This window comes from Hyperoodon ampullatus, assembly GCF_949752795.1.
Source record: "Hyperoodon ampullatus genome assembly, chromosome: 4".
In the NCBI taxonomy this organism is placed as follows: Eukaryota; Metazoa; Chordata; class Mammalia; order Artiodactyla; family Ziphiidae; genus Hyperoodon; species Hyperoodon ampullatus.
This window is the reverse complement of record NC_136917.1, coordinates 44,039,573-44,055,213: the sequence shown is the minus strand read 5'-3', so window position 1 is coordinate 44,055,213 and position 15,641 is coordinate 44,039,573. Positions and strand designations below refer to the sequence as shown.

At 49.1% G+C, this 15,641-nt stretch overlaps 1 protein-coding gene across 1 annotated transcript; it reads right to left on the bottom strand.

Annotated features, from left to right (window-relative positions):
• Nucleotides 1-1,073: 1,073 nt before the first annotated feature.
• FAXDC2 (fatty acid hydroxylase domain containing 2) lies at nt 1,074-14,701 on the bottom strand (the record flags this gene model as incomplete). Its single annotated transcript, XM_079703381.1, has 8 exons — nt 1,074-1,693; nt 2,470-2,636; nt 3,036-3,141; nt 3,632-3,837; nt 8,872-8,993; nt 12,294-12,397; nt 12,529-12,620; nt 14,654-14,701. 8 exons carry the CDS (start codon nt 14,699-14,701, stop codon nt 1,537-1,539), a joined length of 1,002 nt encoding a protein of 333 aa, XP_079559507.1. The 3' UTR covers nt 1,074-1,536.
• Nucleotides 14,702-15,641: the final 940 nt, after the last annotated feature.

Here is a 15,641-nt window from a genome sequence, read left to right as displayed (position 1 = left end):
GAGGGACTGTTTTCCAACTGTTTGTTTATTCGTAGGACAGGTTGTGGGTGCAGGTCAGCAGCTATGAGCACGTCCAGCACTGATGCACCAGGAGCTGTGCTCAAGCGAAGGGTGTGCGGTCCCAGGGAGGGGGCTGGGCCCACCCAGGCCCAAGGAGGACGCTGCCTGCTAAGCGCCTGGTCGGCCTCCTGGGCAGGTCCTCTGGGGAGCTAGGGCCTGTGGCAGGAGGTCGTTTCTTTGATAGCTCTACCTGGAGATGTGGCCCTATCAGATGTTAAAGTATTTTATAAAACTACAGCGGGTGGTTTTCTGGACAGAGGAGAACTGAATGTTCAGGAAAATATCAGACTTTGGAAACTGTAATGGTGGCCTTGCAAATCAGAGTGTCTTCACGGTGATACTGGGAGCCACAGGGTTCCTGGCAATGTCAGAAGCAGCTGAGCGAACCCAGGGTGGGGACTGCTTCCACCTGGGCAGCTCTGTGGTTTTGTTGTAGACAATAAGGTCTCATTGGAAAAGGCATCACTGCTAAAGTCATCCTGTAAAAATGGTGGTGAAACAACTGGTTCATCGTTTGAGGGGGAAATAAGGATTTTACCCTCTGTTCAGCCGTGTATTTCTTGCCTTAGTGGAGGAAGAGGGTTCTAGCTCCTTTGGTCCTGCTTCAGAGAGCCTAATAAGGGGCCTCAGTTGGGTGTCCCCAAAGGTCAGCAACTCTGACCCTACCCTCTGTGGCTAAAAGGGGGCCCCAGCTGAGTGGGGCCACAGGGTTTGGCCTTTGGTTTCCGCCTGTGGCTGAAGGTATTGGGGTTTGGTCTGTGCCTCTTTTTGGTATCTCAGTTGTAATCCCAGGAAGAGCTCTTGTGATTGGTATTTTCCTTTTCAGAGGGGTGATGTCCAATTGCAGTGGGGCAGAGTTGAAGTGGGGTCTTTATCATACTGCATGTCTGTGCGTGTGCGTGTGCGTGCGCATGCGTGCGTGTGTTGGGAAGCAGTGGGCACTTGATCCCAGAACCGTTGCCAGGGTGTCCTGGCCCTGGCCTGAGTAGAGAATGAGAGGCTTTTGGGGACAGGAAGGGGCAAAGCAGTATCTTCTGGTTCTCCCACCCCCTGGCATCAGGAGGAGCTATGGCTGGAGCCACGTGGCCTCCTGCCACCTTTGTCATTCTCTGTCCTGCCAGGGCTACCAAGGAGTCATCTGGTGTCCCTCTCCCCTTCCACAGCAGAGGACCAGGGGGACCCCCCAGGAGCCCTCTCAAAGTGGTTTCTTCCCTCTGATTGGCCTCTATTCCAGGGAGCTATATTTTTTCATTATGCCAATCCCTGGTCCCCTTTGGGATGATTGGGGAAGTTGGGGGAGCCCTGGTCCCCTCCTTGGGCCTGCTTTTCCAGGAAGCTGACCTTCCCCCTGCCCTCGTGGTTCGTCATCAGAGTGCGTGGCTGAAGGAGCGAGTTGGTAGGTGCGACCAGGAGGCCTCAGGCCACCTTAGCAGACCTCTGCAGAGGGCACGGCTAGGATGGCACTCGGGCCGTGTCTTAGTCCATCTTTTTCGGGGGATCAGGGATGCTCTCGGAGAGCGGGGTGAAGCCCAGCAGGATCATGTGTCTCTCGTAGGCCTTGGTCTGCTTAAACACAGTGTCAGTCCCGTGGAGGTGGTCCAGCACCCCCAGCACCCCATAGCACTGGTTGAACCTGGAGGAGAGAGGAGGGTGCTGGAGGCAGGCGAGCTCACGTTCATTTCACCTGTGCCAGCCTTGCACACATTTCTGAGCCCTCCTATCCCACACCCGTCCCCACCATGCTGCCCACCTGCTTCCGATTAACCCAGGCGGTGGTGTACATATTCCTGGGGCCATTCCAGACTGAAAAGCTATGCTCTTCCTTTGGAAAGCTCTCTGTGATTTCGATGCACACAAGTCAGAACCTGTGGCAAAGCCGGCTTGTTCAGGTAGGTTCTGGGACCACCTCCATCAGAATCCCCTGGAACACTTAACTAAATGCAGATGCCAAGGCCTGCTCCCCCAGATGCTTTGATTCAGTGTATTTGGAGTGGAACCCAAGAGGCTGCATTTGAGGAAAGCATCTCAGGTGATTCTGATGCAGGAGTTTCCTAGACCACACCGACGAGCCTGGAGGCTTTCAGAGCACTCACAACTTCTATTGAATTGCCTGCAGGAATTCTATGCATGTATGCGTTTTCCTGGTAGTGCCCATGGCTTACACTAGATCCTCAAAGGGTCCAGGACCTAAATGCAGGTTAAAGACCCATAGTGGCAGGAAGATCCAATATCAGAAAGAGAATGACAAGGTGATCTGGGTCCCAGGATGGTCACCTTTGTCCCACCTGCAGACCTCTCCCTCCACTAGACCCACATTTGAACTGAGACACTGGTGTCTGCTGTCAGGAGGTCTAGGAGTAAACGTGGGGGCTACTGCCCAGAGACCCACAGTGAGGAGGAGTGCCTTACTTGAGATGGTGGTAGTCATGGAATTCAGGTGAAGGCAAGAAAGGTAGGTGGTAGCCACAGTGGGAGATGATGGTGATGATGAGGACCAAAGAAAACCAAATGGTGATGGAGGACAAGTGGGAACCCATGATGATTGGACCCACCATCGCCGGCAGCATGTTGGAGACCTGCAAGGAGAGGGCGGTTTGAAGAGGGGCCCAAGGGGATGGAGGGGACGCAGGTGGGTGTCCGGGAAGACTTTTTGACACAGATCTGGGGAAGCTGAATGAGTTTCTGGACTTGATTTGCTGGACTCGTTCAGACATGAAACGTAGGACAAGTTATTCACTGTTTGAACCTCAACTTCCTCATTAGCAAAATGAGGATTTAAACAGTTGTTGGGAGGATTAAATGAGATAACTTAGGTTGGGCATACAGCATCGCCCGGCATATGCCAACAACAAATGGTAGCTGTTGAATGGGCAGAAGAAAGAGCCAGTGTGATCCCGTTCTGTGCAGGAGACTAGCTTGGGGAAGGGGGTTGGCGCCCGCTGCCCTTTCCTCTGGGGGAGCCGAGCTCTACTCACCACATGCTCAATAGGATGTGCGTAGAGGGAGATCACACCAATGGGAGCTGTCCACTCGTGGTGTTTCTTGTGGATTTTCTTGTAGAGTTTTGGGTGGTGAAGGAGGCTGGGAAGAGAGTTAACAGTTGATAAGTCAGCCAACCTCCCTCTCCCCCTCCCCCACCAGAACACGAGAAACCAAAGGTAGGAACTGGGGTCATATCCATGGAGCAAAGTTTCACGTCCAGTGAAAACACACTGGATTGGTGCTCCGACAGCCCTGCCTTGTGAGTTCTCCTGGTGACGTTGCCTCTCTCTACCTCAGTTGTATGAGCTGTAAAATGGGGAGGATGGCCAGAAAGGATTCAATTAAGGGATGAATGGGAAACTACCCTGCCACACACATGAACGGAGATCCCAGACACTCGTCGGTGGTCGCACATTATCAGCTGTGGAGCGAAGAGTTGTCTTCGTGTTAACTAGTTAGCGGGAGTCTCTTGATTCCAGGTGCTGTTGGTCGCACCCCTACAACTCCGAGGAGGCCAGGTTTCACCCCCATTGGTGGGTGAACCTGGGAGAGTGAGGAGCTGGCTGTGCTCAGGAAGGAAAGCGCTCACCGGTGTGCGTAGTAGAACAGCACTTCCTCAGTCAGCGTGAAGACTGCCAGCTCCAGGAGGAACCAGTGGAAGGTGGGTAGCTCTCGGCGGCAGGGGTCGCCCCCCAACTTGAGGATGGGATAGAGCCAGACCATCATGGGGAAAGAGATCACCAGCTGGTTGAAGAGAACCATGTGGATAGACTGGCGTAGTTTCATGGGGTCCACCTGCCCAGGGGGAAGAAGGAAGAAAGGAGGTGGACGAGAGTGTGAGAAGTAGGTCTTTGCCTTCTAGGAACCAGGCTCCTCTGTGACCAGCTCTCGGGAGGCCCTCACTCGGGGCTGGATGCTAGGAGTGATGTCTGGCTGTAGCCAGCAACCCCTGAGTGCTGCCCAGCCCAGGGATGGAACCACCTGGTAATGCCCTGCCTTTGGAAGCTCCCCTCCCCCGGCCTTAGTCTCTGCCTGAAGCTGCCTGCTCCTTCCTGCTTCTGCAGCTTCCACCACTGTCCTCCCCATTTCTCTGGCCAGGCCCAACCCCACGCACTCCCGACAGGCATCTTGGGGAGCCTCCAGGGTGCTGGAGAAGGCTCCCAGCCTCATTCCTTCTTCAGCCTTTTGGTCCCTGCTCGTCCAGAGAGCCTTGACCAGGATCAGGTGCAGAGATCAGGGTCGCCTGCCTCCTCATGTGGTCCAGCCTCCCTGGATGGGAGCCAGGGAGCTGCTATCTGGCCTCTTGTCCCGCTTGCTGTGAGCAGGTCTTGCTGGTTTTCAGGGTGGGGCTGTCAGGATGAGGGGCTGCCTGCACATTCTCCCCAGAGCCCTGTGGAGAGCTGGCCCCACGTGCTCACATCCCTTCGAGCCTCAAGACTACAGCCAGCGTTTCCTTGGGAACCAGTGACCCCTGACCCTTCCATTTGTCAGAGCCCTGGAGCTCCTGGGAACAGCCCCATGACCACAGGTCATTTGCTGGTCCTGATGAACTGGTTTGGCATTCTCAAAGGGGATTCCCTCCTGAGAAATGTCTGCAAGCTGGAGGGTTTCTGCTCCAAGGTGAGGCCGGGTTCAGCGTGGTCCTCATACTTCAGGCCTGCCTGTTCCTCTGGCTTTTTCATGTCCTGCTTGTATTGATGGACCAGAATTCACTCTCTAAACCTTCAGTTCCATCCCATGGTGAAGCCAGGTCTGGGCAGCCTTGGTTTGAGAGCACCACAGAGGAAGCCATACACCTCTTCTGGCAGCCTTGACCAGGAGGTGGGTGTGACATACGATTATTCATTCAGCTGATATTTATTGAGCACCCTCTATGTTTCAGGCAGTGTTCTGTGTGCTGGGAAGGAAGCAGTGAACAAAACAAAGATTCCTGCCCTCACTGTGTTTATACTCTTATCGTTTTAAATAGAATGGTCAGGGTAAACTTCATTGAGATGGTGAGATTTGAACAAAGATGAGGGAAACAGGTATCTGGGGGAAGTGTCTTCTGGCAAAGGGAAGAGCTGGTGAAAAGGCTCTATGACAGGCCACACTCCTGGCGTACTTGGCTGGAGAAGAGTGAGGTGTGAGGTGGGGAGAAGTGGGAGGGGAGGTCAAAGAGGCAGGGAGGAGCCAGTGCGTATAGGGCCCCGTAGGCCACTATGAGGACCTTGGCTTTTATTCCAAGAGAAGCGAGGGTCATCCCAAGGTTGTGAGCGGAGAAGTGACAGGACCTTACAGGGTTACTCTGGCTGCTGTGCTGGGAATAGACAGTAGGAGACCAAGAATACAAACAGGAAGACTAGAAGTGCTCAAGTACGCATATAAGAGGATGGTGGCGATGGAGGTGGTAAGAAAGGGCTGGATCCCGGATCCATTTTGGAAATTGCGCCAATAGGGTTTCCTGATAGGTTGGATGTGGTGTACGAGGGAAAGACAGTCGCCAGGGGTGACTCCAAGGCCTTTGGACTGAGAGGCTCCCCAGCTGAGACTGGGGAGGCTGTGGGTATCAAAGGCTTTGGAGGCTGGGAGATCAGGAATTCTCTCTGGGTCATGTTGCGTTGGGGATGCCAAGGAGGCATTTGGATGTTTAGTAGTCCTGCATCGGGAGAGAGTTCTGAGCTCGAGAGGTAAATTGGCGAGCTGTTGGCGTTGAGGCGGTTATTTAAAGTCACGACGCTGAGGGGATGAGGACAGAGAAGACGACGAGGCTGTGCCCTGGACGTCAGCGTAAAGAGGGTGGGGGGGTTAGGCTGAGGAGGATCCAGAAAGCAGGCTGTGAAGGGGTGAGTGGCGAGCTGTGAGGACACAGTGGGGCCTTGGCAGCCGGCATAAGAAGCTACAGCAGGATGCGGCATGAGCAACTTGTGGAGACAGCCCTGGTAGGTCTAATGAGACAAGCCTGTGACAGGAACACTGGTGACCTTGCCCAGGACAATCGTGGTGGAGCGGTGGAGGTGAAGGCCTGATGCGAGGAGGTTTCTACAGGAGGTGAGAGGATTGTTTTGTGATTATTTTAGGAGGTGCAGGCTGAAGGATTTAGAGTTTTATGGTGTCTGAACTTAGCTTCAAATGGTGAAGCAAAAAATTACAGATGCATAGATATTTATAGTTTTATATACAGAAAAGGCACATATTGTAAAATGTTTAAGACAAGACTGGAGAATCTAGGTGGTATATAAATGAGTGATCAGGGTACTACTACCTTTTCCACTTCTGTATACGTGTTTTCAATTTTTCATAATTCTGAAATTTTGGGAAAAGACAGTGGACAGGGAGAAATCAGAAACTGTATAGACAAGTCTTTAAAGAGCTTTGCTGCAAAGGGGACCAAAAATAGGAGTGGGAGTGAGTATGGGAGATGGACGCAAGGTTTTTGGTTTTGGTTGGGTTTTAAGCTGGGAAAAATTATAGCAGGTTTGTAATAAGCCAGAGAGTAAAATCCAGAAGAGGAAGGAAAAAAAAAAAGGACAAAAGAAAGAGAAGGAAGAATTGCTGGAGCAACTTGCTGGAGTAAACAAGAGGTGGTGGGTGTAGCGTGCAGACAGTGGAGGAACGGGCTGGAGTAGGACCAGAGAGAGGCCACGGGCTGCAGCAGGTGGGCAGGCAGAGCGGGTGCGCAAGTGCTGCCCCCAGGCTGCGGTGCTGCACGGCTGTGGGAGCTGTCTTCTGCTTAAGGCAAGGCCACCCTCTGGGAGGAGGTGACGGGCGGAGGTGTTGAGGATCTGAGGAGGGAGGAGAGGCGTGAACTAGCCATCCAGGCCGGGAGAGTGGGAGGGTAACCAGAGCGGGGCGGCGGGGGCGGCTGGTGGTGTCCTATGAATGCCGTTGCGTTCAGGTCCCACTCGATGACCTGTTTCTAATGTCTTAGGTCAGGGGTCAGACCTTCTTGGAATGGGCCGAAGACCAAATGGCGTCTGGGGCTTCCTCCTTACTTGGGTGGCTAGCTGAGTGTGCACACAGTGTAGGAGCAGATGAGACGAGCCCTGGCTCTCTTTCCAAGAACAGTCTAACCTTGAACTAGTCAGTGCACCTTTCTGAACCTCAGCTTCTGCCAAATGCCACGAGACCTTCCCTGTGTGGTCCTCCATTCATTGTAGACTGTGAAGTTTATTGCGCTAGGTGATTCTCTTGAGAGCTGATGTGGCCTAGTGGTTCAGGGCACAAGCCCTGGTGTCACAAAACTTGAGTGTGACTCATGGTTCTAAGCCATGTCACATTTCAAAGCCTCTGTTTTCTCTTCTGAATGATGAAGATGTTTACAGTACTTGGCCTTGAAGACGTACGCATTTAGTCAGGGGTGCCTGGTAAGGAGACCTCCGTGGTCTGACAGGTGAAACATTCTCAAGGAACAAGCCCTGCTTTTAACCCTTTGGCTCTGGTCCCTGCCTGCTGAACTGGACATGGAGGAGGCCCCTGCCATCTCAAGTGAGGGGAACTGTGAGCCAGGCCAGTAGCTCTGGTTCAGGAAGGGACCGTCCTGAAAGCCTGGATCAAGGGCACTATTTATCAGCCACTCTGCTTTCTAGAGTGCTGGCCTGGGTAGAATTCCCTGAGAGCTGAGGTGACTCACCCAGGCACCTGGACAGATAATTAAAAATGATTGTCTGGGCTTCCCTGGTGGCGCAGTTGTTAAGAATCCGCCTGCCAATGCAGGGGACACAGGTTCGAGCCCTGGTCCGGGAAGATCCCACATGCCGCGGAGCAACTAAGCCCGTGTGCCACAACTACTGAGCCTGTGCTCTAGAGCCCACGAGCCACAACTACTGGGCCCACGTGCCACAACTAGAGCCTGGAGCCCGTGCTCCACAACCAGAGAAGCCACTGCAATGAGAAGCCAGTGCACCGCAACGCGGAGTAGCCCGCGCTCGCCACAACTAGAGAAAGCCTGCACACAGCAACGAAGACCCAACGCAGCCCAAAATAAAAACAAATAAATAAGTAAATTTATAAAAAAAAAAAAAAAGAAGAAAATGATTGTCTTGTCTGGGAAAGAAGCCAGGATGTGGTTTTGGTGGAGCTGGGGTAAAAAATATCTGGGTTTAAGAATCAACTTCTTCCTTGTTGTGTAAGAAAAGGCTTCTGAGGCTGTCAGAGCACTAAGCAGGCAAGCCGGGCTCAGGGAGCAGTGAACAGTGGGGCTCAATTCCCCGGCCTGTGTACATACAAGATATGTGCTTGGCTTTTTCTCTCCTTCTGGGCCACGAGCTCCTGTCAGCAAGGTCCAGGCCTTGTTTACCATGGATGGCCTACATACTATTGGTGGTACTGAATAATTGGGAAGGAGGACCTGCTTAAAAAACAACCACCACCGACACACTCACAATTAATATGATAGTGGGGTTATCCGTTATTTCAGCAGCTGTGTCCCTCCCTCACAAGGGCAGCTGTTATCCGTGTTTTCAGCAGCTAGTTATTGCTGTCCCTTCTCCCATGGATAGGTGGAGACCTACCTGACATATCTGGGACTCGGTCCAGTGCTGGGCTGAGACAGTCATTTCTGTTGCTAAAATGCTGACCACAGTGCCGTAGGCCAGCACAGGCAGGTAGAGAGCCAGGCCTGGGAGTCAGAAGATTAGTCTTGACTGACATTAGTCTTGGCTGGCTGGCTCTGAGATTTGGGGCATACTATTTCCTCTCTCTAATCTTCTAATCTGGGGGAGCCTTGTACAGAATCACTTGGCTCCCACTGGCCCCGGTCTCTCCTGGGCCAGCCAGCAGAATTTGGAGAATGTGGCTTTAGCCCCTGCTTTCTGTGCTTTGACCAGGAGAAGCTGCAGCAACACTTACAGGGTCATTCTTGCCGACCTGAATTCGGTAGCGGGAGATGAAGTTAGGCTTTCCAGTTGTGTCAACCACCAGTAGAAGTCCACTGACGGTCCAGAAGAACAGAATGGGCACCTGGGTGGCACCTAAGGTTGGGAAGAAGAAGGAAACCATCAGGACAACTTCAGGAGCTGGCGGCGCACGTATTCCCTGAACACATGCTCGGTGGTAACTGAGGCTGCGTTGTAGGCAGGCCCTTGCCAGGGCCTTGATGTCTTGGTGCTCGGGGCTGGGGGCCTGCCTTCAGTCTTGGGGTGACACACCAGCTGTGGGGACTGGGATGGGTCACTTAAGGAGTGTCTCTATTTCTTTTCTTAGCTGTAGAACGGGGACAACAACCTTCTAGGTGGTTGGAGAAAAAAACACAAAATTATGGTAAGATGTATGATACACTCCAAACAGAAATGAATTTCGGTTGACATTTGGGTGTCTGTGCCCACTTGAGCCCTTTAAGAATAGCCAAGGAAGGGAGAAGCAAAGGGAGAAGCAGAGGAAGAGTTTGGTATGGTACAGCTCACCACGGGCACTTGGGTTCCCCAATCCCCATGACCCTATGATGACATGAGCAGGGGTACTTCAGGCGTCCAGTGAGCATTTTCCAAAGTGAAAAACCTACCTCTCAAGGGGCTCCTTGGTTAAAACAGTCTTCACACCCTACCTTCTTGGAGAGTCAGGGTCCAGACAAGTGTGGTCACAGCTCTGAGAATTCCTGTTTGACTTTGTTAAACTCAACCTTTCTCAGACTTTTCTTTACCCAGCACTCTGTCTTCTCAGAACATCTCAGAATAGGCTGGCCATTCGTCCCTGTCTGCCCAGGACAGTTTCAATACGTATCCATCATTCCAGCATCATGATTAATAACCCCTCCTTTATTCTCACAAATGTCCCATTTCGATGATAAGTCGTATGGTCTCCCCACCCATTAACCTCCGATAGAACTGATGTTCTGCAGGGTATTTTAGAAAATACCGATCAACACACATTTAGATAGGGCTTTTTGCTCCACATCCCACTTTTCCATGAAGTCATCCCAAGTATTTCTGTTCTCCTCCTGTGAACAGATAAGCACTTTGTCCACCCCAGTTGGCAGTTATTCAAGTGACGTTGTAGTGTTACCTAACTCTTGTACTATTAACTTTATTTTTCCTTGATTTGCCGCCTCCTCTAATTTCAATATTCCGAGGAACAAGGGTGTTTTACTTAATTCTCTGTCTCTCTATTCTTCCTCCGGTACCCGTCTTGCTCCATCAATCACTGTGCTGTGTGGCAGTTGATACCTGAAAAATACTTGGCTAGCACTGTGAGGAAATGTGATTGGCTCAAACATCCTCAGGGCAGTTTGGCAGTGTCTGAAGTGAGGAAAAGATCAGAGTGACAGACTAAGACAGAGACAGAGAGACAAAGACAGAAAGAGGGGGAAGAAAGAAAAGACATACACACACTCATGCACATAAATGTCCATCTCAGCAATCGAAAAAAAAGCACCGTAGAACCTTTAAGTAGCCTAAATGTCCCGGATCTTAGTTCCCTGACCAGGGATTGAATCCAGGCCATGGCAGTGAAAGCACAGAGTCCTAACCACTGGAATTCCCAGAGAATGGACTAAATTGATTAGAATATTTCCACACAATGGAATAGACAGGACAGCTTACAATATTGAGCAAATCTGTATCGGTTGATATGGAAAGATGTCCATAATCAATTCAATGAAAAAAAAGTTAAAAAAATAGTAGATGTCGGGACTTCTCTGGTGGCGCAGTGGTTAAGAATACACCTGTCAATGCAGGGGACACGGGTTCGAGCCCTGCTCTGGGAAGATCCCACATGCCGTGGAGCAGCCAAGCCTGTGAGCCGCAACTACTGAACCTGCGCTCTAGAGCCCGCGAGCCACAAGTACTGAAGCTCAAGCACCTAGAGCCCGTGCTCCGCAACAAGAGAAGCCACCGCAATGAGAAGCCTGTGCAGCGCAACGAAGAGCAGTCTCCGCTGTCCGCAACTAGAGAAAGCCCGCATGCAGCAACGAAGATCCAAAAAAAGCAGCCAAAAATAAAACAAATAAATTTTAAAAAGTAGTAGATGTCTTTTAAGTTTAACCAAATATGCAGCATACTAACAGTGGTTATTTCCTGGATATGAGAGGTAGGTGGTTTTCACCTTCTTTATGCTTATTTGAATTGTGTGATTTTTATTTTGAACAGTGAGCATGTATTTACTTTTATCCTCAGAAATAAAAAACTTTATTTTGAAAAAAAAATGTTAGGTTGGTGGTTGCCCAGCGGGCCACCCTTCGAGGTGCCTGCCTGTGTGTCAATCCAAGGGCTCCTTGAGGAATACCGAATGAAAATCACAAGAGGTGATCTTGAACTGTTTTCCAGTTCTAACATTTCAAATGGCAAATATTTTTTCTCTCTGGTATTTGCTTATCACTGAGATGACAGGTGGTTTTCCCATCATCGTAACAGAAACATATAAAATGTTTTCCCACCACTCTCCCCATGTATATCTGCAATCTGCATTGTTCTTTTCAATGAGTGCTTAAGATTCCATTAACCTGTCATGTTTAATATTCAGCCCATCTTCGGAGTTCTCTTCCTAGAAGAAAACAATCATCAGAAACATTTTATTTCTATGTTTGCTTTGTGACAACTGACACTTTTTTAATCTCCCATTCTAGACTGTGACAAAGTTTTTTTGGTTGAGGTTTGTTTGTTTTGTAGTTATTAATTTTCTTCCAGTCAAACGGTGACATAGTTTTTTAATAGGGTAGACATTTTACCTTAATACTTTATCTTAAATATCTCTATATCCTACAAATGAGTTTGGCACAGAATAACTTAATAAATATTATGTGAGTGAATGAATGTATGACGGAGGACAGTCACTATTGTAGATAATGCTGTCATAAATATTGATGTTAAAATAGGTTTTTTCTTCTACTATGTTTTGAGCTTGCTTTCAGGCTTTGGCACTGTCAGTAAATACATTTTGAGTGAACACTTGCTGTCAAGGCCCAACAGCTAGCTAGATTGCACCAGGTCCAAGGACACAGCCTCACATGAGACAGAACAGCCCTTTGCACTTCTGGACCTGACGTCTAGAAGCAGGATTACTGCTCTCACAAGCATTTATTTTCAAACAAACTATTTCTTTATTTTTTATTTGGGGGGATGGAGGAGGTGTCTCAACTTCTTTTCTTAGATATCCTTAAACATCCATTCCAGATTAACCCCCAAATTTAGCACTCTGGGGTTACCAGTGCCTTAAACTTTAAGTCCTCATTCCTTAGAGTAATAAACTGAGAAGTCCCAAGGTAGAGAACAAAAGAAAAAGAATTAAGCTATAACCATGTACCCAAACCCTAAGTGCTGGTGGTCTGGGAATCTCACCTAGAATGTAGAGGAGCCACTCCTTCCCTTCAAATGTAGACAGCAGCCTCTCCCACTGGGCTTGCCAGAAGTAGCCAGAAGCACCCCAAAATCTCTGAAGATGCCTTGAAAGAAAACTCATTCATGTTTCTGGGTGAAGACTGGTGGGTGGACAGCTCCTAAATCCATGCTCTGCCCATAGACCGCCACCGCACGGCCCCCAGCTCCCGAATTAGAGCTGGCCGAGAAGACTCACCATGTGACTGAGTTCCAGAGGGCCACAAGCAAGAGAAGGCCAGAGCCCAGGATGAAAGCCGTCCTCCTCATGGAGCCCCAGATGTGTCCCTCCTAGGGGAGGACAAGAAAGCGTCAGGTCCCAACAAGCCTCCTGCCTTCCCACGCAGCTCACTGCTGAAGCCCGGCAGGAGTGAGGTGCCATCAGGATCTGAATCGTGCCACCATGGCACATCTGCTGACCTTTTCCCAGCTTCCGTGGAAGGCTCTTCCTTATCAAGAGCTCTCAGGCTGTGTGCGGAGGTGAGTATGAAAGTTAGAGCTTAAGGTTGGGGGAGGGAAGAGAGCAAACCTGATCCAGAGAATCTAGCATGCAATTTCGTCACCCAGAGAAGGACAGATGAGCCTTCCAAGAGCCATGGGATTTCATGACCAGTCTTCTTGTTGAACAGAGATGCAGATTATTTGTACATTGGAATCACCTGGGAGCTTTCAAAAAATCCCAATACTCCCCAGCCCGATTACATAAGAGTCTGTGCGGGGGTAGGGGCGGTGGGGCTGGGCCTCCCTGTCTTTTAAAGGTCCCCAGCTAATTCCAATGGACAGGTGAAGCGGGGATGGCCATCACAGAAGGATCTGCAGAATCCTTGATGAGGCCACAGGGACTTCAACTGTATTCCTGAGCCAGGCCTATTTTCCCATGCCCATTACCCTTTTGTCCTTAAAGAAAAGAGTAAATAAACATATTTTCTGACTTGTAATATGTCTTCCAGAGATATTAGTCTGGGCTGCCAGCTGAATGGGACAATGATGGCTTCTAGGGGCAAAGAACAGACCGCTGGCCGTCACTGGGCAGTCCTTACATGTTCTCCTCCAAAAGCCTAAAACAGTGGTCATTGCAAGCTCGATGGTCAACCAGCAGGTCCCAGACTTGCAGAAGGAAAACCCTGGCTGCCAGGTTTGTCACCAATTTCTATAGTACCTTGGGCAGGAATGACAAATGTCCATTACAGCCTATGTTTCTACACCCAGATGCAGTCTGCTAATATTCTTTCATGAGAGAGGACTGGAGGTGGTGGTCCCTATAGGTGTGTGCAGTTAGTGAATCAGGTCACATACACTATTGTAGGGGAAGCTGATCTAATAGGGGGCCATGTTTTAATCCAGCCTTTGGAGATCTAAAGGAGCAGACCGTTTTGACTGACTCATTCAGAGCAACCTGAATCTGCACTGACTCTTTTCTTCTTTGATTACCCCATCCCACTTTTGATCAGAAGACCAAAAAGAAGTTAGTAAGTCATTTTCCATGGCTAGTGAAATGTTTTTAAAGGTCTAGTACCCCTCGGGTCCTGAGGTTTGAAAAATGACCTTCTCTCTCTCTCAGCTCTGAAAATGACCTTCTGTTTCTCTCTCTCTCTCTCTCTCTCTCTGCCTCCCCCCATTAAGGGCTGGATTGCTAAGACCACAGAAACTTGTTCTTTTATACAGGCTGTTCAAAGGTCACCCCCAAATTTGCCAGACAGTTCATCTTGGGCTTTTGCAATTATTCCTTTTTTAGGATTCAAAGGACACTTTTCATGAGCTTTCCAGATTCACTAGGAATTTTTCATTTGAGTTTAATCAAATCAAGCCAAGTCAAATTTAAAACCTCAATTTCACATGTAAGATTAGATGTGTTTTCAGGGATCGTGGTGTTTTCTCTCTCTGGCAGCCTGAGGGCCAGGTAAATAGACAGGACAAAGGTCTCTGTGAAGGGCAGGAGCATGCAGCACAGAAGTTATCTGGGGTCAACAGCTGGTTCCCACCCCCAGTTCCCAGCCCCCAGTGGGCCTCTCTTGTCCCCAGAGCAGCTGTAGAAAGGGGTGGTTCCAAAGGCCTGAGCCTGGGGCATTCTAAGGGCCATGAGACCTTGGTGGGACAGCTATGGGGCTCTTCAGCTACCTTCATGCGGGCAAAGGGGCTTGAGTGATAATCAGGCAGCTGGAGTCAAGTGATTCTGCTCAGCTACTGAAGCGAGCACTTCACTAATGTGTCAGCTATCCCGAAACCTTGGTGGGGGGTGGTGTCAGTTATGCTGCAGGCGCAGATGTGGAAAGGGTCACTGGCTGCATTCTCACCAGTTTGGTGGGTGAGGTACTCGCGTTTACCTGCTTTTGCTTCTCATTGTGTGGCACACTTCCAGCTTCTCCCTTCATCTGGAATAAAAAAGCACAGGTGAGCCTAGATGTCATTTTCACATGCAACCAAGGAAGCAAGGAATAGAGAGAGTCAAGGTGAATGGCCAGCCGTGGTTTTTAATGCTGGCAACTCATTAAAATCACCTGGGAGTTACAAAAAAAAACCCAAAAAAACCCCTGGCAGACAAACTGATTCTAAAATTTACATGGAGAAACAAATAAGCAAGAATAGCCAGGAATACAGCAGAAGAGTAGAGGGACGGGCACGAGGGATACTAGGTCTAGCAACTCTTAAAACACATTTTAAGGCTTTTAAAAAAACTTAATTACGCTCTTCTCATTTCTTCAAGGTAGTAAAGAGTTGTTCCTGCGAGATAAAAGAATATCAATGGACTCTTAACCAGGACTTAAAGAGTAGCTCTAACTTGAGTTGGTTCAGTTTTGTATTCTTTGTTATTGTCAGTTTAAAAACAACCACCAAGGTTTTCCTGAAACCAGTCAACAATTCTATGGCCAAGTAAATGGATAGGAATGCCATGTATGAAACTCCTTCTAAAATGCAGTCAAACAAGAACTGGCTAGAAGGAGAATAATTAGGAATGCGTTTGAGATCTCCATTTGAAAGTATGACAGGGTAAATCTTTCTGGAAGTCTTAATAAAACCAATATCTAATAAGTGGAGAAATTAAGGTTTGATCATTTTTATTTTCTAATGTGACGGTGCAGAATTTTCCTGGTTATATAAAGATAATGATCAAATGAAAAATAAAAGTTATTTTAAGGAATCCAAATAGTAGTTATTAGACAACTGAATAAAAATTCTGATGTCAAAAGGTGGTGAACACAGATTAAAAACCAATTGCATCTCTACTTAGCAAAATGAAACAAAAAGGATAAAAAATGGCATTGTCCATAATATATGCTGAATGAGATATTTTTTGGCCATGTAAACATATTT